Below are 25,335 nucleotides of genomic sequence, written 5' to 3'. Positions count from 1 at the left end.
GATCGCACACTAATCTTCATGGTTGTCAACCAGTAGGCTAATCGTGAAATTGGACCACGCATAGAAGGCATAAATGTAACCTCTGTGCTCAATATGTGTGTCATGCACAGTGTTGTACCCACCTTTCTCCAACCCTTAAATGCCTCAGTGCAGGTTAGAAACCAATTGCCCAACTCCTACGAGCCTGGATTGACATGGGGGGTTCTCTTGTCTTGCATGCAGTACTGTGTGAAAGAGTGATTTTTTTCAGGGTTGCAGGAAAGTGAAAGAAAAGGCTTTGGCAAAATAAATTGTTAATGCCAAGGAAGCGGTCTTTAAGTATGTCCCCCAATGCTTAATTGGAGCTGATGGTTTCCGGTGCTCCTCACTGGTGCTAAATTGTCAACACTGGCACTTATAACAGCTAGTCACATGGTGATGCTGTTTGTCTAATTTTGTGAGGAACACAACAACAGCTACATACACTAAAGATGACTACTACCTGACAACCGAGCTATAAAAATAGCTTGGGTAGCAGGTATTATTCATTTTCAGTGTATAAAAAGTATATATTGTCATTAGTAGTGCAATGGGTGGTGCAAGCTGCAGTGGTCTCCTGTCGAGGGCTCTGGCACTTTTTTCTTTACAAAGTTTAGTTCTGATGTGCCCTCTAACGTTTTTCATTGAGTTTCTCTAAATGTTGCGTCTATAACTTAGAATTTATATTTTCATGCCTAGAGTCTCTGAGGGAATGAAAGACGTTTAGCATGAAAAGCAGGCCTGAGTGGGGCTCATTCTAAAAGGGCACTATGCAAAGGTGTGGTTCGGCATTCCTACTAATTAATTTTGTATGTTAATGGCTTGCCGCCCACCATCCTAAATGAGTAATGGTGGTGCTGCTCATGATACAATGCTTTTTGCACATACCCTGCTAACTCTAGCTTAGCTCATAATGGCCCTTGGTTGTAACTGGCAGGATGACCCTGACGTGATTTTTGTACCTTCCACAGCACACCCACTTTTACCTGGGAGGGACAGTGTGCTTTCTGCTAGTACTGAGGGTGGGACCTGGGAATGGAGGGTGGGGAGCCCTGGACAGAGCACTGTGCGCCTAAGCCAGTGTTAGTAATGAGTGCCTTAGAGGAGGGGTCCGCGGCAGAGGACTCTGAGACCCCTGCCCCAGAGGGCTACCTGGAGTGTAGACCGCTGCTCACTCATCACTGGTTTCCCACTAGCATCTGGGGCTAAGGTAGATGCAGATCTGACCCTGGTTGCTGGTGATAAAAATGTATTATATGTAATGGGTTTCCTGTAGGTTTTAGCTTGGGTAGAGCTAAGAAGGTGGTGTAGAGCACACCTGGCATCATCCATTTAGCAGCAGACAGCATCGAGGGATCCCATAACCTGTAGTGCACACTTCTTCTGTACTATTTCCTTAGCTGCTGTTAAATAGAATTCTTGCTTTGTTGGTGCATAGCTTTTTATATTCACCTTTCAATCTGCACTTCAATATTTGCTTTGATTTCAAGAGAATGCACAGAGCCTAGGAGACACACCATCAACTCTTTGCTCCCTTTTCACACCTTTTTTATTTAAACATTTTATTGCTTTTACTTAACAACAAATAAGGCAGAATGGAACTCATTTGATTAAAATGTAAAACAATACAGAGTTTGCCATCAGTCTGACTGTGTTAATTGAAGATCTACATTCATGCTGTTTTGTATCACACACAAAGCAATCCATGGCAAAGGACCACTTTTCACCGGGAAAAAAATCAACAAATACATACAACAAAGGAAACTGCTCTCAAAAAAGGCTCCCCACCTTAACGTTTTGACATACAATAAAAAGCTGTCGGTGGAGCATTTTCCTCTGTTGAAGCAGCCAAACCCACTCAAATTCACTATGCACACACATACTTTTCATGGTATAGAGATGACATTGTTATTATTTGTGTGTCATATGTGTTATTGCACATAAAACTATGCCTCCTGTTAAAAGCAGATACATTCATAGGGAGAAAAATGTATGTTTCACCTCAACATATGCATGCATATCAGACAATGTCATAATTGCTGCTTCTGTATACAAACAGGCGCATAAATACAGTTTATAGATGTTACTAAAACCTTTGAGGATTGTCATGAAACAAATTACACACTTTATCACAAGATACATGTACACATTAGACCTTTTAAATATGACTGCTTCTGTTCACATATGGGTATTTATATAGAGCAGTTTTCTCCAGCCAATACAACCTTACCAAGTATCATGTGTATATGTATAAGCTAATTTCAAAGTTAATTTCAGTATTTTATATACAAAAAACCTTCTTTGAACCATTGTCCCACACCTGCACTCTCTGACTCACCCCAAACCCTTCTGACTACTGTGAACCCCCAAACATCCTTCCCAAACTTCCCCTACTTTTTTATATCTCAGCTTGAAAGTGCATGTACTTCAGCCTGCCCATAGGCTTATCATTCGCTCCATCGCCGGTCTTACATCCTTTGTCCCCAGTTGTCCATGGCATGCATGTGTCATGCCTCCTCTTGTGTTAACCCTCACCCAGAGCATGAACCAAGTATTTGTGTCCATCCACTGCTCCTGTTTTAAGAGCTACTTTTTTCTTTGTGTTTAAGCACTCCACATGACTACTCGTGTTTTTACAAGCTCCTGCTCCTCCCACCCAGGCTTCATGTTGAACTGGTCCTGTTTTCTTTTTTCTTTTTCTTTGTGTTCTTACTCAAACAATGTCTGGATTTCACTATATCCAACAAAAGTAAAATGATCATTGCTATTTTAATAATATTGGTCCGTGTTTTGCAACATGAAATCCAAAAAACAAAAAAATGCAATACATGCATGAAGAGGCATTATACATTTCAATTCGAGCTTTGTTTTACAGTGTGGTGAGTCCCTTTAGTGTCTGAAAATGGAATGTCCCACACAATATCTCATCATATTCTATTTGTTTTATACTGTGCAGGCTGGGTCTTGGAGATTCTTTACATCACTTTCAACCATGCTGAACAGGAGCTATGCTGTGATTCAGCATGGCTAAAAGACATTGACATTGACAATGTCAATAGCTCTCAGATTGGTGAGACCTATTGGCTTTGCCAGTGCTTGATTAGCCATGTTACCCGACTAACAATCATACTCGAAGACTACTTCCCCTTTCAAATCCATTCCTATCATTCTATCCCTACTGTAAACTCTACTAAACACGAGAAATCAAGAGCACAAACCTAACACAACTAATGCACAAATAAAAAGAAAATGACAAATCTAAATATTATCCTCTAATCCTGGGTTGCGTAGCATGTTACTGGCCGCAAAGAGCTATATGCCTCATCATGGGTAGTAAGCTCTATGACACTCCACACCACTCTCCTCTACGCCTTGTAACTTTCAGCCACACTTAACAGCAGCCATGCTTGTGTACAAAATAGCTAACACACATTGGCAGTGCCAATAGTTCTTGCAGAGGTGAGACCTCTTGGCTTTAACAATGCTAGTTTACCTCCCTACTCTTTATCGGCTCAGCTCTTGCCCTGGAATTTATGCAAGACAGCAGGAAAGTCCCTCGCAAGAATCACAATTTTCAGTATTTTTCTGCTTTTTTAAATGAATACAGACAGGAAACACATTTTTGTGTCTGTATTTATCTGTTAAAATCTGAAAACCGAGAGCCCTAATTATTATTACATCATATTGGTAATGAGGCTAGAACTAAGAGTTTTCTTCTTTGGAACACCCCTTTGTTCTGTCTAATCTTGTAGCGGAGCTTGGGAGCAGGGAGCTGCACAGGGAGGTATGTGAAATGGAATATTCCTAGAGGATTACCTTAGTTGAGTACATCTGTAATCGGTTTTGTCTTTTGAAGTTCAACGTGCTGTGGAAAACTACCAGTTCTGCATCAAAGGTGAAAACGTTTGTCTCTTATTTGGGATATAATACATGAAATTCTGTAATCCCTGTATAAATTCATGTCTCTTATTTCTTTATAATCACCAACTATAAACTAATTTGACGATTATAAAAGAAAGTTATTAAAGTCGAGTTGTGATGTCACAGTGCCTGTTGCCAGAGCTAGCAGCTGAGATGCAGGATGTAGGAAAGTACCCTCTTTTTCCCTGATGTCAGTATGTTTTGACTGTGTTCACTGGGATCCTGCTAACTAGGGCCTCAGTGATTATGCTCTCTCCCTCTAAATGTGGTTGCTTGGACTCCCCCCCCCCCCCCCACATTTGCTGTACCGGTGCCCCATATAAGTCCCTAGTATATGATACCCAGGGCATTTTGGCACCGGTGGTTCCCCATGGGCTGCAGCATGTATTATGCCACCAATGGGAGCCATGTAAAATGTGCCTGCAGGCCTGCCATTGCAGCCTGCACGAAAAGGTGCATGCACCCTTTTACTTCAGGTCACTGCACCAGGTCACTGTAAGTCACCCCTATGGTAGACCCTCCTAGCCCAGAGGGCAGGGTGCAGGTACCGGTGTGTGAGGGCACCCCTGCATGAGCAGAGGTGCCCCTATAAACTCCAGCTCCATTTTCCTGGACTTCATAGGTGCGGGACGCCATTTTATGCGTGTACTGTGTCCAGGTACACAATGGAAACTCTGAACCTGGACATGTTTGGTATCAAACATGTCAGAATCATATCCCAATAATGTTGCCAGTGTTTGTTGTATGATTCCATGCACTCTGAGGGCTCCTTAGAGGACCTCCAGCATTGCTCCTACCAGCTTTCTGGGGTTTTCCGGGCAGCTCATGCTGCTGCCACCCCTCAGACTGGTTTCTGCCCTCCTACTGATTTACCAGCTCAAGCAAAGGGAGGCAGAACAAAGGATTCCGTGTGGGAGAGGGAGGTAACACCCTTCCCCTTGGAAATAGGTGTTACATGGCTTGGGAGATAAAGCCTCCCCAATCCACTGGCATGCTTTGAAGGGCACATTTGGTGCCCTCCTTTCATAAACTGGTCTGCATCAGTCCAGGGACCTACAGTCCCTGCTCTGGTGCAAAACTGAACAATGGAAAGGGGGTTGGTACCCAGAGCTCCTCCACGTGGCCCTTGATTCTGCCATCATGGATCCAAGGTGGGCAAAGGCCTCTAGGAGCATCTGAGTGGCCAGGACAGGCAGGTGACATCACAGCCCCCTCCTGATAGGTGGTCACCCTGCTAGGTGACAATCCTCCTGCCTGGGCTATTTAGAGTTTCCCTCTTAGGTGGGTCCTCAGATTTGACGTGTACGATTCCAGCAGGATTCCTCTGCATTGCCTACTTCACCTTCTGGCCACTGGAACTACAACTGGACCCTCCTGGAACTGACAATCTGCATTCACAGCGACGACTCTGCTTGCAACATTGTTTCCACAGCTCCTTCCAGTAGCTGTGCATCCTCTGAGGGTGACAAGTCTTCGGTCTACATGAGAAGCAAGAAGGAATCTCCCTTGGAGTGAAGGAGTCACTCCCCTGCATCCGCAGGCACCAACTGCTACACTGACCGGCTGCGTGGATCTCCTCTCTTACAGAGCTGCATGGATCCTGCATCACAGATGGTGGCCTGGAGTGGTACCCTCGCTCCCCTCTACCAGCTGTACAACTTTGGAGACGGTAAGCCCTTGCCTCTCCACGCAGGATGGTACCCCCGTGCAACACATGTCTTGCGGCTGTCAAGGCTTGATGGCATCTCCTCCAAGGGATCTGTTTAGCCCCAGCACTCTTCCCTGTGACGCACAGCCCTCTGCATGTTTCTCCAGCGACGTGGGACTTCTTTCTAGGTGTGGTGGATGGGCCTCACTGCGACTTCTGTGCTTGCTGCCTGTGGGTCCCCTGTGGGGGCTGGCTTCTCTTTCTGTGACTGTCCTCACTGCTGAGGGTCAAACGGGACTCCCCTATGTGGGTTGAGTCCCCCTGGAGATTGCTGGTCCCCGGCAGCTCTGCGTGTCTTCTTCAGCAACATCTACCTCTGCCAAGGCTTGTTGGTGGTTTTTCCACACCACTGATCGATTGCATTCCTTCTTCTATTGTGGGACGTCGACTGCACCTCTTCAGGGACTCTTCAGCTGCTCCAGTGCTGCAATACTGATCCTCCTCATCCACCTTCGACCTGTTCCTGCATCCACAGACGGGTGGGTTGCGGCTCCTGGACACTCCAACATGAGCTCGTCTTGGCACCCTTCTTTTCTGGGTCTTCCTCTTCCAGATTCCACCTATGGTTTCTTGCAGTCTTGTCTGAGTCTTGCAATATCCTCTTCTGAAGTCCTTTTGGTGGGTTTGGGGAGAACCAGATACTTACCTCTTTTCTCCTGGTCGCCGGAGGGCACTTTGGTACTTACCTTCTGGGTTTCCTAGTTCCCCCAGTTCCCATGTACTGATTCCACTTCCTTGGGTGGCGGCCCAACTTTCGCATTCCACTTACTTAGGATAAGGTTTGGTCCCCCCCAGGGCCTTCAGTATTGTCTATTGCTTTCACTGTTTTCTGTTACCTTCTATGCTAATCACTGACTCCTAATGTGTACGTAACAGTGTGTTTACTTTTGTAAGTAAGTGTGTTTACTTACCTCCCTCCAGTTGGGGTATTGCCTATATAGTATTTTAGTACTTGTGTTACCATAATGAAGTACCTTTATTTTTGTAACAACATGTGGTTCTTTCATGTGTGTGAGTGCTGTTTGACTACAGTGGTGTTGCATAAGCTTTGCATGTCTCCTAGATAAGTCTTGGCTGCTCATCCACAGCTACCTCCAGAGAGCCCTGGCTCCCTAGACACTGCCTACACCTCACTAATCTGGGATACCTGGACCTGGTATAAGGTGATAATACCATAGGTGCTCACCACACACCAGGCCAGGTTCCTACACAGGACATGCCAGGTAATGGAACATAATTGTAGCAGCTTGTCAAAGCAATGCATTGCTTTTTTCTACTCTCTTTTAATAGCTTACAATGCTAAGTAGGGAGAGTATTTTTATTTTTTGTACTCCTTAGATAGAGAACAGACAGAATTTTTCTGCATATTTCTACACATTATGAGCAACTGCAGCATTTTAACAAAAAAAATAAAAACTGACTATTGAACTGAATCTAATATCTGTTTGCAGCAACTATCTAACAGGTTTTTGATGTGTTTAATTTTGCACTGGAGGTTTTATTTTTATTCTTTGTTTGCAAACATGCTTGCTCTTTCATATGAAAGAGTTACACACCAAAGTTTTAAGTGGTTTGTAGGAAAGGTGATGGCCATGTATCATATGGGATAAATTTACCCTCCCCACCCCGAGCGTACATGACAAGGATATTGCAAGTCACCTTGGAGTTGCATAACCTTATAAAGGAACTCGCCCATCAGCCTTGTTCCTCTATATGGTTGTAGAACTCCTCAATGACTTGCAGTATCCTTATGATGTATGGTGGGGGTACTTTAGCCCTTATAATATGGAGGCCCAATTGTATATTAGAACATTGAAATGTTGGGAGCTCCATTGAAGACAATGAAGTGGCCCAGGGATAATAAAGGCGTGTATAAGACTTCTGCTCCAGCATTTCAATGTTTGTCTTAATATTGGGCCAGACGTATGAAAATATTTTGCACTCGCAAACTGTGCGAATCAGTAAATTCGGCCGTTTGCGAGTGCAAAACAGTGGTCTGCAATGCATGAAAGGCATTCGCAGACCACAAATAAGAAATTGCTAAAATTGCGATTTCTTGCGTTGCGACCTGGAAATTGCGAGTCGCAATTTGTGATTCGCAAATTCCAGGTCGCAAGGCAATGCTAAATACCATGGACTGCAACCAGGTGGTAACCTGGTGCAAAATTTAAAAATGCATCTAAAATGTATTTTTAAATTGAACATGTAAAGCACACATGCCCTTATGGCATGTGTGTACTTTACATGTCCCCCAAAACATTTTTGGGGTGCAGCAGAGGGGGCCATAGGCCCCCAGCACCCTGGGGATTTGCATTTCCAAAATTGCGATTTCTGGTTCAGAAATTGCAGTCTTGGAAATGCAAATAATTCGCAGCTATGGGCCAACAGGCCCATACCTGCAAATGGGGACGGTATCGCAATTTGCAATTCGGTAATAGCATTTGCGATTTTTTAAAGAAATCGCTACTACAGAATCGCAAATGTGATACATGGCACTTTGCGAGTCGGTAATAGCGATTTCTTAAAAATCGCTATTACCGAATCGCAAAGGGCCGTGATGATACATCTGGCCCATTATTCCTTTTGTAATTTAGAACATCATACCCTCAATGTGGTCCCCTGCAGCTGAGGCCTATAACTCTGTTTAAGGGTCTCTAACAGCTGGTAGAGCCCTCAGCTGCGGGCATTAAGGCTGTATTAGAAGTCCATTAATGGCATAGACTGCTTTGCTTCATGACATATACAACATCCCGGAAGTTACAGACTGTATTGAGTGATGGCTTTCAACATCTATGGCAGCAGTAAAAATCAGAATGCTAACACTGTGGAAGACACTGACATTCCGATCTATTACTCTTGGTTAAGAGATATGTTCAACATATGAGAAGTTCATATATAAGCTCAACCACTGTCTAGCTAAATTTTAAGAAATGTTCCCTGGTTCCTAAGGAGCACTGTGGAGTTGTTAAAAAATAGGGTGAGTGCAACATGCTGGGTGGGGAAGACTAGATGACTAGACGATGTCCAGTACTGGGCTCTGTTGTTAAAAGATCAAGTAATTACTACTGGCTAAAACAACTGTCAAGTAAAATTCTTCAGCTTTGGGGCAACTTCCTGTTGCCGTATTGTAAATTGTTCTGTATGACTTTTGGTGGTTTGTAAATTCAATAAAGAGGATGTGTTGAAGACATACAAAGCTGATAAAGCTAGAAGTAACAATTGCTTTGACAGCAGGATGTGTGCGGTACTTCAGCACAAGCCTCTGCTCGTTTTTGAGGTGCAACTTTCTGCCATCAGGACTTTTTCTTGAGATAAGCTTACACTAAAGTCGGCCTGATCCTTTAACCTAGCCATCTTCCTTTGAGAGCAAAAGTAGGCAATGAAGATGAATGACATGTCACAAAGGGTTGTGCTCATTTTACAAGTGCCTGAGAAACTGTTGATTATAGTGTCCTTCAGAGATTTGTAGCCCGGGCAAAGACATATGCCCTAATCCCACATTGCATTGAGCTTACAACCAAGGCATTGCCTCTACATGGAGTATTTGTGGCTTCTCCCCCTTCCCAACCAGGACATTTTTGGAAAAACTATGCCTTTCTGCAGTGCAATTTGTAAAAGACATTGGATACGATACTTTAGACTTTACATGCAGTTTTGAAGGGGGTCTTATGAAACATTCTATTTCTTGTGTCACAAGATCCAGGAACACTATTTCTCAAAAACTCCAAATTATGCCTGTGCCTATATACAAAATATATGTTCTCATACAAAGTGTTGGATTCACAGCTGACAAATATATTTACACCCTAAATGGTTAAAGGCCATTTTTAATACTGTGTCTTGATGGAAATAATAATTGAAAATCCTCCTTGCCAACATGAGAAATAATGCCCATCACTGTCTCTATGCCACTGTTTGTGCATCTGTGCCTCTGCCATATTCAACACTTTTTTACAGTCCTCAACTGACAAGTGTGTGAGCTTGTTGTGTTTCCTGCACACGTGTACAGACACACCCCACTTCTCACATTCACAGTAAAACATCTGTTTAAAAAATAAATAAATATCACATTTTCCTTTGTATGTGTTTTTTTGCATGCATGCAAGGAGGGCCGGCTTTAAGGTGGTCCGATTGGTGCGACCGCACCGTGTGCTGAGCTTTTTGGGGGAAAAGGGGGCAGCTGTAATTTTTCTATTATGGGTTTCGAAATGTGCTGCAGAGTTCCTTGTTCGTCCATCAATTTTCAGGTAACAATAAAACGTGGTGATTAATGTACTTGCTGGAGAGAGATCAGTTTTGTCTATGAAAAAGACTCAAATAAAGTAGGACAGAGGGTTAATGTGCCTTCTGCAAAGAACGTGTGCCGTGCAGATCACAGAATCATATTTTATGTAGATAGCTCAGCGGGTAATTACTGCAAAGAAATGGGCCCCATGCTAATATGAGTTCCAACCCAGGAAGAAAATGCACAAAAATTGTGAAAAAACAGTGTACACTATGCACGTGATCTCATATACAACTTAAAATACTTTGCGTGGTATGTATCTGGTGGCTGCTTTAAGGCAATTATATAGTATGTTTTCAAAAATAACTATTTTGGGACCCACTTGATCAAGGGTAGGTGTAAAGGTGGAAGGTAAAGCGAAACCAAACTTTTTTTTTTGCTAGAGGAAAAGTTTGTTTTGTGATGTAAAATTGGGTTGATTTGCGGATATAAGCCATTAAGAGGATTAAAGGAGATGAGCATTTGGAACATTCTGAATGAAGCCATTACAATATATATTACTGGTGATGCAAATAATATTTGCTGTTGAAATTTATTTTTTGCAATTTTTGTCAATAAAGGGTTAGTTAGCTTGGTTTCTGTGAGGTGTGTGATTGTGGATTTGAAAGGCCTTTGCATGTAATTTAGATGTACATATCAAGTGTCTTATTTTTATGACTAAGTTGTATATATGTGTATAATCAACCTATGATAGATAAGAGTACATAATACTATTGGATATGTAGTGTGTTGTTGCACATCTGTTTTTTCCCTTTTCATGAAGTGTATTATAATTTGTATATGAGATCAAGTGTATAGTATCTACTGTTTTTTACAGTTTGATAGTTCAGCAGGTTACTGCTTTTGTCACCAATCATTTTGTTACTTGCAGTTCATAAGTTACAATCCTAAGAGGACACAATGAGCTATGAACTGTCACCGGAGTTGAATGCAAACTCCAAGGTATGTGTTCGAATTAAATGCATTTTCCACACACTTCCATTATCCTACTGTTGCTAAAAAAGGTGTTTGGGTAGGAAAAAAGTTCTTATTAGTAAAGCCAACCTCAACTGCTGTGTTACATTTTAAAACCTGAGTTTGTGCTTCTCCAGACCAAACACTTTTACAATATATTGCCTACCAGTACGGAGGACGTGTGACTCCTACACCTTGTAAGCCCCTTTCTGACATGGTCACCCACCAGTTTTTGCCTGGTATTTGATGCAATTTTGAGTGAAAGTGCACTGGGTTCCTGCTAATCAGGTCCCCAGTGCCAGATCTCTTTTATCCTATAAAGCTGTGCAATTGTTCCCCAATCGGCAATACCTTTGCTGCCCCCAACCCCGTAAGTCCCTAGTAATTGGTACCCTGGTACCTAGGGCATGGGCACCAAAGAGGGTCCCCATGGGCTACAGCATGTATTGTGCCACCCTCAGGGACCCCTCACCTAGCTCAGGCAGACTGCCATTGCAGGCTGCGTATCTTGGTGCAGCAAAAAGTAAAAACATGACATAGCTCATAGCCTGTATGCCATGTGCCCTAATACTGTATGTAAGTTACCCTTACAGAAGGCCTTACAGCCCTAAGGCAGGGTGCATTATATTACATGTGAGGACATATGTGCACTGGTAGATATGCCCCTGCTATGTCTTTGTCAATTCTTAGACATATTGAGTGAACAATGAAGCCATTTTAAGTACATGTGCTTGAAACTGGTGACTACTAGTTCCCTAGCTACATGATGGCTTCCCTGAAAAAAAGAGATGTTTGGCATCAAACAACTTGTATTACTAAACCCCCCCATTGATGGGTTTATTGATACATGAACCCAGAGGGTTCCTTAGAGGTGCCCCCTGAAAACCTACCAAGAACCAGTGTGCGCACTGACTAATTTTAGCCAGCCTGCCGCCACTAGATATGCTTCTGAACCCCAAGGGTGAAAACCTTTGCTTTCCGGCGGTCAGAAACAAAGCCTGCTCTCGGAGAGGATTTTACACACCCCACCCAACAGGATGACCTACGAATCTGCATTCCAAGGGAGAGGGCTTCAAAGAAGCCCACTGCCCTTGGTTTGCAGATCTGGTTCACACAAAGGAGAGGTGCCGACTCTTCAGCCTCCAGCCTCATTTGGCACCTGGACAGATGGGAAATTTTGAATTCAAAGAGGTGTTTTCACCCCAAAGGCCAGTCCCACTCCTAAGGTGAGCTGCCTGATGTGGACACAACATTTAGAAATCTGCCATCTTGGTGTTGGCAGATTTAGGACCCCTGGGACAGAATTATGCCCTCTTCCCACAGGAAGTGGTTACGTAGGGGGTGTAGTGACCCCCAGGAGTAAGTAGCCAATTGGGCACCACCCTTAATGCTTTGAAATGCCCTTAAATTCAGAATTTAGTGGAGCCCCTGGCACCTGGAAATCCGGTTCGGCTGTCCTACGAAAGCAAAGAAAGAACCACCTGACCTGAACCCAGCCTTGCCGGCCTGTCTGCTGCTCCAGCTAAATTGCACCAAAGTTGTCTCGTCCTGCAGCTGTTGTGCTTCCAAAGACTGGAAGGACTGCCTGTCTTCAACAAAGATCCAGGAACTCCGTAGAGCAGCAGAGATACTTTCCTGCATCTTGCAGTGATCCCAAGAGAACTGCGAAGACTCTGAGCAGCTAAAAACCAGACACCTGAAAGCACTACTGTACGCGTGCCGCACAGCCCAAGTTGAAGTGGACCAACAGTGCCATTGTGGTCCCCCAGCACTCCAGAGACAAAGTTCACCTTGGACTTGCCCACTGTGGACTCACCAATGCCACCTGCAGCATCTGCCCGCAGGCCCCTTCAGCAGCAAGTGCTCCAGTGGAGAAAACATGATGCCTCAAGACACCTCGGCACCTGTCTCCCTAGGTCTGTGAAGAACAGGACCTAAGGCGTCCCCAAGCATCACAAGAGTTGAACCCTGCTGTTGGTTCACCTTGACTGGACTTCCAGTCCAAACCTGCAGCGTGTTTTCAACCAGACCAATCTCCGTTGACTAACATTGGGCACACATCGCCGTACTACTCCTCTGCACCTGTCCGCCAAATGTGACCTGTTGGTATGGCCTTGACCCTTGCCCAATACTCTTAATATGTTCAGAAGATTGGTCTCATACTTCACTGTACTATACTTGAATGAAGTACTTGTTTTTCTCTCTATAGGATAGCATTGCCGCTTCTGAAAAATGCACTGTCGACTTTTGAAACCTGAAAGTATTTTTCTTGCAAAACCTACTTTACCTCATCGTATTGATTCTGGTGCCTAAACATATAGGAATGATACTTGTTATTTTTGTACATTTTGTATGGATCTCCTGCTTGAGTCATGTATTTATTGACTGTGTGTGTTTGCAGATGTCTCACACTACTCTCTGAAAATCCTAAGGCCTTGCGACCACACTACCCCCTAACAGAGCACATTGGGATTGCTAGAGCAGGCCTCTGTCCCTGGATTCTGATCGATATGGCTGATTTTGATACATCATATAAAGAGCCATGTTCCTTAAGGCCCCAACAAAGATTGTCGCACTGGGCACCGCCAGCGCTAAATCCAGCCTGCATTCAGGTGTATTTGTATAGGTTTTGCATGTACACAAACCTGTGTAAACAATAAAATAAAAAATAACACCATACTCTTGGTACAAGAGGATTGTGTTTCAATTACAACAAGACCCTTCCTTAGGTCTTCAGAAAACCAGCTTTTCTCCTCTGCTCTGAGTGTGTATCTGAAGTATTTTGATGTTGAGATGTATTTCCATTCTCATTCTCTGTTGACATTTTAGAAACTGACATAGAACAGTTAACCAGTTCTGTGCATCAGATGGCTCCTGACCATCCGTGCCCATGGCGCTTGAAATTCCCCTGGTGCGAGCACCAGAGGGATTTCTTTTAGAACAAAACAGCCTTGGGAAATGGGGCAGAGCTTCCATATCCCCTGAGGCTGTTGCTTTTGTTGAAAGAAATGAGGATCAGTGCGCAGCACGTTGAAGTCATTTCACTGAAACTGAAAGTGTAATGAGCTGATCCGCTCATTTCACTTTCACTGTCTCGGTGCTCAGGGGCCTATCTCAGCCCCCTGTGCACTGAGGCAGATGGGAGAGATATCATCTCTTTCCAGTGGTACCCCTCCTTAGTTGATCCCTGCTTGGGTATCAACCTGCTAGACATCAGGGAGGGGGAGCCGGCCCCTTGGGCAAGGGTTTTTGCTCACCCTAATTGTTTTGGGCTCAATTCAGTGTTTTTGCACCCACCAGAGGAAGCAAAAAGCCGACTAGGACACCAGGGAATTATTTATTTCATTAGTGTAGGGGTGGGGGTGAGCCATGATGGCCCTCTCAATAACCACCCCCAAACCCCCCCCCAAAAAAATGTGCACATAGTTTCTGCACCCCCTTGGGGTGGCAGATGGGGATCAATAGTTCCTGTTCTGACACCCCCACCCCAAGGGGGAGCAGAAAGCCTACTCGGCCGCAGGTTTTTTATCTTTTTTATTTTTTATTAGTGCAGAGGTAGGGGCTGCCCAGTATTGGCATGGCAATGCCTCCACCCTAATAAAAAACAAATGGGCACAGTCGTTCTGCCTCGGCATAGGGGACAGATGGGGCAATAGTCCCTGATCTACCCCCGGGTGGGCAGAAAGCCTAAGAGGCACAAGGGATTATTAGGGGTGGGGGCTGCCTGGAATCGGTAAGACAATGCCCCCGCCCCCAAAATGGGCCCTCCCTCCCCCCTCGGACTATAACATTTCATCCCAATGGCAAGGAAAATGAGATTTTACTCTCTTGGGTTTTGATTTCACATATGGGTCAGCAGAGCCTGACTAACTCCCAATATCGTCCCACTTGCTGTAGTGAGCAGGTGCACTTTTTGGGCTTGGGTAGGCTGCTACCTGAAAAACCCTACCAGACCCAGTCACATCTGAAAAGTAGACATCTGGGAAAGTCCAGGGTGGTGTGCTTCAGATGCACCCCACACCATTTTTATTATCCACATTGCACTGCAAAAGGGATTGCACCCAGGTCAATAAGAGTCTCCACGCAAGCGATCTCATTGTCCTTGGTTTGATCCGTTCCTGTTGCTGCACTAGGTCCAGCCACACAGGTGGGGCAGCGTTTTTATAGGCACATGTGGGGCAATGCTGAGTGGTAGGAATTTTGTGGATTCCTGCAGCTTCCGGAAGTTTCCATCACAAAAATGTAAGGAAAATGGGTGATTTCAGGAAAAGTTTAAGGTTTGCAGGGCACTTTGAGGTAAGAAAACCTAATGGGCTCCATGCAATTTACACCATCCTGGATTCACCTAGATGTTTAGTTTTCAAAAATGTATAGGTTGGCTAGATTTCCCAAGGTGCTGGCTGAGCTAGGGTCCAAAATCTAGAGCTACCCACATCGGGAAAAGAGGGTCAGTTTTCAGTGGAAAAATGTGCTGTATACATGTTGTGTTTTGGGCTGTTTCCTATCGCGTGCATTAGTTCTACCCACACAAGTGAGGTACCACTTTTATCAGGCAACATGGGGGAATGCCGGGTGGAAGGAAGTTTGTGGCTTTCCACAGTTTCCAGAGCTTTCCATCACGGAATTGTGAGGAAAATGTGTTTTTTGTTTCCCAAACATTTTGAGGTTTGCAAGGGATTCTTGGTAAACAAATGTGAGGAGAGCCACGCAAGTCATCCCACTCAGGATACCCCTACATTTCTTGTCTTTATAAAAATGTACAGTTGGCTAGGTTTCCCTAGATGTGGGCTGTGCTGTGGTCCAAAATCTAGAGCTACTCATATCGGAAAAAATTCAGTTTTCAGTGGAAAAAGAGCTGCATACATGTTGTGTTTTGGGCAGTTCCCTTTCACGAGCACTAGATCTACCCACGTAAGTGAGGTGCCATTTTATTCGGTAGACTTGGGGGAATGCCGGGTGAAAGGAAGTTTGTGGCTCCCATTTCACAGAAATGTGAGGAGAATGTGTTTTCTAAGACAAATTTGAGGTTAGCTAGGGATTCTGGGTAACAGAACATGGTGAGAGCCACACGTCGCCCCATCCTGGAATTCTCAGGGGTCTGATTTTCAAAAACCCTAGGTGCCGGCTGAGCTAGATCCCAACATCCACAGCTATGTGCATTGCAAGAAAAGGGTTAGTTTTAGTGGAAAAATGTGCTATGTCTGAGTTGTGTTTTGCGCTGTTTCCTGTCACAGGAACTAGGCCTACCCACACAAGTGAAGTACCATTTTTATTGGGAGATTTAGGGGAACACAGAATAGTATAACAGGTGTTACCAATTGTTTTTCTCTGCATTTGCGCCTTCCAGACGTAAAGAAGTGTGTAAGAAAGAAGTCATTTTGAAAAATGCCCTCTAATTCACATGCTAGAATGGCTATCCACAAATTCAGAGATGTGCACATAACCACTGTTTCTAAACTCCATATCTTGTGGCCATTTCGAAGATGCATAGTTTTCCTTGATACATATTATTCACTGTTTATTTGTTACCAAATAATTACGGTTTACCCACTACATAATGAAAACTATTTTAAGGTGCAACTCGGTTATTGGCTCTAGGTACCAAGGGTTCTTGGTGAACCTACAAGCCCTATATATCTCCACAACCAGAAACGCCCAGCAGATGTAATGGTATATTGATTTTGAACATCTGCCCTAGTTAGAAGTCACAGATGAAAACGTAGACAAAAATGGCTGTTTTTTTCAACTCAATTTCAATATTTCTTTTATTTCAACTGTTAGCTTCTATAGGAAAACATTGAAGGATCTACATAAATTACCCACTGCTAAATTCAGAATTCTGTCTACTTTTCAGAAATGTTTAGCTTTCTGGGATCGACCATTGGTTTCACACCCATTTCTACCACTAACTGGAAGGAGATTGAAAGCACAAAAAATATGATAAATTGGCTATGTCCCAGTAAAATGCCAAAACTGTGTTGAAAACATTTGTGTTTTTTTTTTTTTATTTAAGTCTTCCTATTCCTGAAAGCTTTGAAGATGTTAATTTTAGCACTGCAAACCCTTCATTGATGCTATTTGCAGGGAAGAAAATACAAACACTTTCTCCTGCAGCACCTTTTCCCATTTTTCCTCCAAAACTCCCCAAATTTAGCTGTATTTTGGCTAATTTCTCGGTCCCCTCTAGGGAAACCTTCAAACCCTGGGTGCCTTTAGAATCCCCAGGATGTTCGGGAATAAAGTGTGCAAATTTGGCATGGATAGCTTATGTGGACAAAACGTTATGGGGGCCTAAGCGCAAACTACCCCAAAGAGCCAAAAAAAAAGGCTTAGTGTGGGGGTGCTGGGGAGGTTTAGCAATCAAAGGGTTAATGTTTTTCTTGTTTATTTCTTTTTAAGATAAAGAAGACAATTTTCTGTGCCCAATGTATCCACCAGAAATACCTAAAATATCTTCAGACACACCAGAACGACCAATTAATCGCTTGGAATGCCTAAAAAAAGCAGCTATAACTCCTCTTGATATGAACCGCTTCCAGAGCAAAGCTTTCCAATCAGTGATGTTGCAGCACAACAAGATTCCATCTCCTGAAGTGAAAGGGGGTGTACTTCAGAAAGAACCATCTCTTCACTTAGATACACCATCAAAGTTCCTCTCCAAGGATAAGCTCTTCAAGCCATCCTTTGATGTGAAGGTATGTTTACATTTCTTTTTTATATGCAGCTCGATATCATAAGTCTTATGTGTGTAAAAATACAGAGGGCTGTATTTACGAAACCTGGCTTTAGTAAGTCTGAAATATATTCTACTTTGGAAGTACATTTCTGGCCTTTTGGGTATTAACAAACATCCCAGGAGTGACAGTTTTATGTTTCCAAGAGCACTTCCAATGGTCAGTATTTACTAATACAGATCTTGTATTGATAGAATGTCCCCATGAGTCCACAGCGGAAAATGCACAATTTTACACATAAGTTAGGCTTTTTCTTTGTATACTTCATTCCCTTAAGGCTTTTGCAGCCTTGCCTGAGGGAAAATGCGCTCTGTGGCTGAATAATAAAACAACATTGACCACTGGTTTGGCTGTTTATCTTTTGTAATCAAGGGTCAATAAGAAAGCTCTTGAAATAGCATCATCTTTACAAGTGGGCTTTGGTCGATGTTTATCTGTTATTTTGGTAAGACTGTTTCATTGAGCTGAGGTGAGTACCTTTATGCGGGGGCTACTGTTGCTTTTTCTGAACTATTGATTTTTTCTGAGTGTTGTACTTTTATTGAACAGAAGGGGAAGAGGGGCACAATTAGATTTGTAGGAATAGTTCAACTAAAAGGGGCACTGAATGGTGATTACATGTGCCTCATTTTAAAAGTACTATTCTGTACTCGCATACTGACATGCTGTTGGAAAGTGGAGCACTGCTGGACGAAGTAGAGGAGACTGATAATGAAGATTTCGAATAGTGTGGTCTTTTCCGCTACAACAGTCAAAGGTAGCTGGTATCTTTCCTAATGTGCAGATCCCGAGTAAGAACCCAAAGAAAGAGGAGTTTTCAAGAAGAAATTTGTTAAAACACAAGCTTCATTGCTAAGCATTTAAAAGCTTCGATGCATCTTTGTTGTGTAAGACTTTCTGACCTGAAGGAGAGAGTTTGACAAGTGGCAGGTGATGGTGCAGGTTTCTTCAGAACATATAAACTCTGTAGTTTCTGCTCTGCGTGAAATAATTGATGCAAATAATGGGCATCCTTCCACCACACTGGGTCACTAGTCATGGTTGTTCTCTTAAATGTGTTCTGTGCTATGTACATTGGACCTTTTTATGGATTGGATTACAAAGCTAAGATTTTGGGCTTTGTTTATCAAATTTGTAACATGAAAATCTCTGTGTGTAAATGACATGGTTGACCTACTCTGGCTCACTATGATTATTTCAGGTTTATAGATTAACCACAGTAACGTAGTATTGAGTCCTCTTGGATATTAGTGTTAGCAAATAAGCCTGGTCTTTGAATAACTGGGAATATAGGGTAGTTTCAATTGGTAGTCCCAGGTTTCTTAATAACATTTTAGGTTTTGCTCCAATTCCCTTATATTTAACCCAGCAATCCCAGAGGGAAAGGCAAGCTGGTGGGAAAAAATAATTGCTGCTTACAAAATTCAGTTTGTGAACCTTAACTGAGATTTTCCATTGTATCACTGATAGACATGCGTTTTAATGATGTGAATGTCTCATTTGAGTCTTTCAAGTTATGATTGATTTGGATGTTGTTACTCTGCATGGGAAATTTGAGCCTGGGGATGGAAGAGGTTAAGCTACCTGTGACAGATAAATACTATAGAAAAGCTGAGAGAAGGTAGGGTCCATAGCCATTAATTTCACCGGTCCTAACTCAGAAGCTGAATTAACTTAGAGTGGAATCTTTCATAATACCCTTATCCTAATAAGTATAATTCTCTTGGATATCTGATGTCAGAGGTGTGCATAGTTGAAGGCTCTGAATGCAGCAGAGTAAAATGAGATGCAGCCACCTATTATTTCGGATCATCCTGCTTTGATACCATGATCGTACAGAGGTAGTTGGTGAGACTTGCAAAGGATGTGTGATGATTAATAAGTTCAGTGCCTGTGACACCAACTTGGAAGTAAAGGAGTTGTACAGATCTACAGAAGATACTGGTGTCTGCGCTTTAAACTGTTGTAGGTGGGCACAGATCACAAGGTGGTATTGAAGGTTTGCCATTGGACAGAAGACACGATATCTTTAAAACATAACAGTTGAAAAATAGAGAAATTAGTAGCTAATGGGCTCAGATTGGACAAGGATGGGCAATCTTTAGGATGGATAAAGTCTTACGACTGGATTTCTTAAGACATTTTTCCCTGTAATTTTGTACGCAGTAAAATCAAATAAATTAGGTGAAAGGGGCCAATAACAGTTTGGCCAGTGTGCTTGTCCGTTATGAGGCAGGAAAGCGATAAGGCTCTTAAACGTGATGACAAGTCTTAGACATCCAAGGACTTTTCTGAAAAACTACTGAGGTCCCCCATTGTAGAAGCTGCTGTTGCAAATCCATTAGCCTTTTAAATTGCTGGTATCTTTGTACTAACCTGTGTCTTCCCGTTCCCTGTATGTCTGAGCTGGTTCCTGGATTGCTGAGAGTGAAGGACATAGTAGAATGTTGGTGTGTGGTCTGCAGGGGAATATAGGAGATGGAGTTTTGGAGGCAGGATAGATCCCTGATAGAGTTTGCCTGCTGTTGCTGGAGCATAAAGGCGTAATATGAAATACAGACCCTGCCCTCAAACTTCAACATTTTGGAAGCTGGTTGTTATGCAGATGCAGTATGTCTCTGGTGGTAGTTGATAGCAATTTCTGGGAGAGAAAGAGGCTTTTTGTTATAAGGAAGATTGACCTCTAACAAAGGAGGACTAGTCCGGGGCGGCTCACTCTCAAATCCTCTGTTAAGTGGTGTCAGCACTTTCTGCTGGCCAGGAGCCCAGTGAGGAGGGCGAGCAAGGTCTGACATGGAGCCAGCTAAGAGGAGTTGCAAACAGAGGTCGTGTGTCCCAGTGTAGAGTGGTAAGCTTAGGCACAGTGATATGGAGACAGTGCTATAAAGACACCACTTTGAGATAGTATTGTGAAAACAGTTCTGTGTAGACATTGGAAAAGGCAGGTAATCTCGCTTACGGTAAGTAATGACCCATGAAGTTTCAGGCAGTAATAACATGAGCGATGACATAAAGAGCAGTGTTGGGGAGTGTGCTGTCTGGTTTCTAAATTAAGTTGCCTGTGGCGCAGAATACATCATGCATTTGGTGTGTCCTGTGTGCATTCCTCATATTTATGCCGCTAAACAGGGAGTGACCAGAGGAGATGACGCAGCTCTTGTTAGCACTGTGGTCAGTACAATGAACAAAGGTCTTGGCACAAATCTAAGCACCAGGTAAATGGGGGATTTCCTCTCCCATGCGAGTCAGTTGACGCTGGAAGAGGGTATGATGCTTTGGGGTATTGCAGCACAACTTGCTCATGAGAGATGCTCACCAGTGTCTTGAATTTTAGACCTGGGAGTTGGAGTGAAGGTGCTGGATATGTAGCCTTAGACATCATGACGCAGGTTAGTGCCTCTGTTAAAAAAAAATTACATTGCTTCCCACTAACTGTGAAGTTCATTATGTTAGGGAACAGATTGGTTATAAGTCTTGCATATCTGTATGTGCCATTTACATCTTATTGGCGCAAGGTGATATTGAGTTTCTACGTTTCCTTTTAAGCTGACTTCTGGTGTTTGGAAATGGCAGTTCATGTTAATGGTTGTGATGTGCTGAATGCTTAGTACTGCAAGATAGTTGGGAAGTTTAAATTACCCACCAGTGGGGAGTACAGTGTGAGCATTAATGATTGACTCCACAGGTTTTGGTATGATGGAGAACAGTAAGATGCCCAATACCTGAAAAGCTGTGGAGTGTAACGCTTAACTAGCAGGGCCTGATCAACAGTGTATTTGACTTGTTAGACCTGACATCCTTAGGATGGTATTCTCCCAGACTTTTTGTCTTCACAACCCTATTTCTTACTATACTTGTTTTTGTTTGCTTTTGTACTTTGTGCACTGTCGTTCTTCTACCTACTTACAAAGTGTTTTTGCTCTCGCCCTCAAACATGGTAAAATTGTTATATTCCTAGTTGGCACATTTAATTTACTGATAAGTCCATATTAAATGGTATTACATGTTCCCAGGGCCTTTAAATTAAATGCTACAAATTGGCTGCCACACTCACTGTGTTATCCACTAAAGTAGCACCGTAAAACATGCCTCAGGCTTGTCACTGCAGCCTGGAGGGCAGTTTTATACTGCCATTTCAACCTGGGAAAATAAACCTTTCTACGGAAATCCTCTTTTTTAATACACTTCACCCCTAAGGAAGGCCCTAAGGGTTCATAAGGCAGGGTATATGATATTGAAAAAGCAGGACATGTATTTAAGCTTCACATGTCCTGGTAGGAAAAACCTCTATAGTTGTTTTTCACTGTAGCAAGGCTATCTCTCCCTTATGCTAACACTGGGTTACACTGTTACACTTATTACCTTGTTACACATATTAACTTCAGTTTGGAAACCCACAGAGAAATACTCTTACACTCATTTCCATTTAAAATATTCTAACAGTAAAGCTGGTTTTACGCTACTTTTCAGGAAAATTGCATTTTTAGAAAATTGCCATTTTTTTCTGCCTAAACCAAATGTGACTTTCTGCCCGTGTCCAGGGCCTCATGACTAAAAATGGCTCTCTTTTGGTGTGAAGTGTATTCTTTACACACAGGTGTGGGGCATGGTGTTCCTCTACTGAGCAGGATGGCTTGGGCTATTGTACGTGGCCCTTTGAGCTTCAAAGGGTCGCTGAAGGAAAACACTGATAGTTTGAAGCCAAACTCAGGGGAAGGGACATAACTAACCAGAACCAACTTAGGGATAGACACTGAGAGTGACACCCCCTCACCCCCCACACACACACAGACACTTGGTATAAAAGTGGCATCCTCATAACCTCTAATCAGAATACTCCTGGACCTCTCCTCAGAACCGCTCATCAGAACACTCCACAACCAGTGGAAGATTCATAAGAAGGGACTGCCCTGCTGTCTGAACAAGGAAGACTTGACCTGCTTGGCTTGAACTCAGGATGCCCAGAAGTGATTTCAAAGGTCAGTTGACTGACCACCTGTTTGAGCTACAGGGACACCAAATGGTTTTGAGGCCTTCCCTGCAACCGGAAAGCTGACTAGGACAAACTGGACCTGCCTGAGTCTTTCTACTCACCTCTGCTGGAGTGAGTCCTGATCCCCAAGAATTATCTCCCCCCCCCCCTTTAGGTTCTGGACAGTTGGCTGGCATCAGACTGTACTCCTGCTTTAAAACTGAACTATAGGGGAAATCTGTATGTTTGGGGCTCTTTGTGCCAGTTAGTAGACGTGAGCAGACTCCTTGCGGCAGCAACGATTACTGCACCTCCTGTAAACTTTAAGCTCCAGCGGCGACCTGCTCTTTGCACCAAACGTCTCTCACCAACGCAGAGCTCCAGAAGTGACCTCCTCCTTGCACAACAACAATCTCCTCGTGTCTTTGACCCCATCCAACACAACCAGAAAACTATGCGTTGCACTTTGTGCTATTTGGTGCTATTTTGTGCTATTTCCACTTGAAAGTTTGAAAAATCATAACTCTCTTCTACTGATTTGATTTATTTATTTTCATTTTGGTGTCATTTTATTTATTAAAATTGGCTCTGCTTTTCTGAATTGTTTTCTTCTTGTATTAGGTTTTTTACTTTATTTACTGTTGAAGGAAAGGTCTGAAGTATTTATGCAGCACACAAAGTTAAGCCTGACTGTTTTTGTGCCAAGTTACCAGAGGGTGAGCACAGGTTTGTTTAGTGACTTGTGTGATTCACCCTGACAAGGATTGTGTTTTTTGAGTGGGACTCTCACACCTCTCATCCAATAACTCACCTTCTTACAGCACTCAATGCTGAAAACAAGCGCAACTGTCCATAGGAATATTGGAAAGAGTATTCAAAAACGTGTGGTGTCTATTTTGCAAGGTTGGGAAGGCTCCTAAAGGATTATATTGATTGTACAGAGATTTTAAGTACAGCCTGTTTTGGTGACACACACACCTACATTTTACAGCCAGAAATGCAGAACAGAGGTGCAAGAGGGGAAGAATTGTTGCACAGGTTTCAGCAGCATTTACAAGCCATGTGCAAGTGCATGATGAGCAACAAGCACAAGATATGTTTTTAAATGTAATAAGAGATGATGTTGAAGATTTATTCGTAACCTATCTGACTGGTTAAATAGAGATATATGAAGGACTAATAAGATGCCTAAAAAAAGATTTGACCCACAAAGAAATATTGGTTATAAAGAGCATGATTACAATATGACTATACAAGCTGGAAAACTGTGGTTTTCACAAGTTCAACAATGAAGAAACAATAAGATTAGAAGTAATGGAAGGATGTTCTTCAAGGAAATACCGGGTTTAGTTGAAGGAACCAATGGATTTGACAAAATCACTACAACTGTATAGAACAGAGACTAGAGCTAAAGCACATGCAACAGACATGGAGACAGGTGAGCTGGAATCTCTGGATGAGCACACACCATTCAAGCATGCAAACTATGCCAAACCATCAGGAAACTAAACTCACCCGCAAAATTGGTAATGACAGAACGTTTGAGAATGTAGGGACATCTGTAGCTCTAAACTTTTATGGCCCAATGGAGTTAGGCCGCTAATTTATGCGTTGACATTAATGAACATTATCAACTTTTGCGGCAAGGTCCTTCAGGTTTTTTGATGGAGTAGTCACCAAATGGGAGATGCCGACAACAAGTCCTCTTCGTCAACCCACCACTATCTACCCAGATAACCTGGTTCTACAGACTCAAGCCTCCTTTCTCCCGAAGGTTGTGACTCCATTCCATGTCGAGCAGAACATCACTCTTCTGGCATTTTTTTACTCAACCCCACCCCTCTAAGGAGGAGAAGATACTCCATCGTTTGGCTCCGAAAAAGTCTCTTGGTTTCTTTATTGATAGTATGAAAGACCAACAGGTGGATGATAAGCTCGATATTTGATTTGGTGGAGTAAAGAAGGGCAAGACAGTGTAGAAGAGGATCATCTCTTGCTCGATAGTGCTCTGCAAAGAGATCTGCTACGCCCTGGCCAAAAAGCAGTCCCTGGTGGGCTTACGGGCTCACTCAACCAGAGCGAACGCTGCTAACATTGTGTTAGCACGTGGGGTGCCTGTTCTGGACATTTACCAGTCAGCCACATGAGCATCCCTCCAGACATTCATGAATCTGTGTTGTCTGAACATTCGTGCCCATAGGAAAGAGCACTCTGTGGTCCTGCAGGACTTTTTTGGTTTGTGTCAAATTACAGACCCACCACCCTAGAGGCACTGCCTTGTTGTCTATTCAGAAGTTTAGGAATCTGTGGTTAGAAATCTCTGTCAGTAGAAGAAGTTATTTACTCTTTGTAACACTCTTTTTAGTAGAGACTCAATCTAACTGTAGATTCCTCACCGACCCTCCCATCCTTCCTTTCTCTGAACTGAATGTATGAACGTACTGCCTTGTTTTAGTACAGAAGGTGACATTTCTAAAAGCTAACTCGATTCGAAAATGGCAAAGCAGAGCCCTTTGGAGGAGAAAGTTCACATGCTTTAGTGTATGTCCAAGGAATTCGCAGAGTTCACTGCACTGAGATCAATACTGAGGGTGATGTCCTAGATCTAGTTCCTTAAGTATGTAGTTAAGGCACATGTAGACAGTTAAAGCTAACAATGGAATTTCAAAGGACTGTGATGGTGAAGAAGCCATAATAATAAGTTGGAAAAGGGGATTACTTTTCAAGAAACAACTCTTCAAAA

The 25,335-nt window shown here is 43.1% G+C and overlaps 1 protein-coding gene across 1 annotated transcript in view; it reads left to right on the top strand.

Moving 5' to 3' along the window:
- The window catches only part of TOPBP1 (DNA topoisomerase II binding protein 1), a 287,854-nt gene that overhangs the window by 79,409 nt on the left and 183,110 nt on the right, over nucleotides 1–25,335 (top strand). The window contains exon 14 of the mRNA XM_069211909.1: nucleotides 17,286–17,581. Coding sequence (XP_069068010.1) covers nucleotides 17,286–17,581 — 296 coding nt within the window. The remainder of the gene's footprint in view (nucleotides 1–17,285; nucleotides 17,582–25,335) is intronic.

This window comes from Pleurodeles waltl, chromosome 10 (genome assembly GCF_031143425.1).
Source record: "Pleurodeles waltl isolate 20211129_DDA chromosome 10, aPleWal1.hap1.20221129, whole genome shotgun sequence".
Classification (NCBI taxonomy): domain Eukaryota; kingdom Metazoa; phylum Chordata; class Amphibia; order Caudata; family Salamandridae; genus Pleurodeles; species Pleurodeles waltl.
Note: the sequence above shows the minus strand (reverse complement) of the source record. Positions and strands in the feature narration are given on the sequence as shown.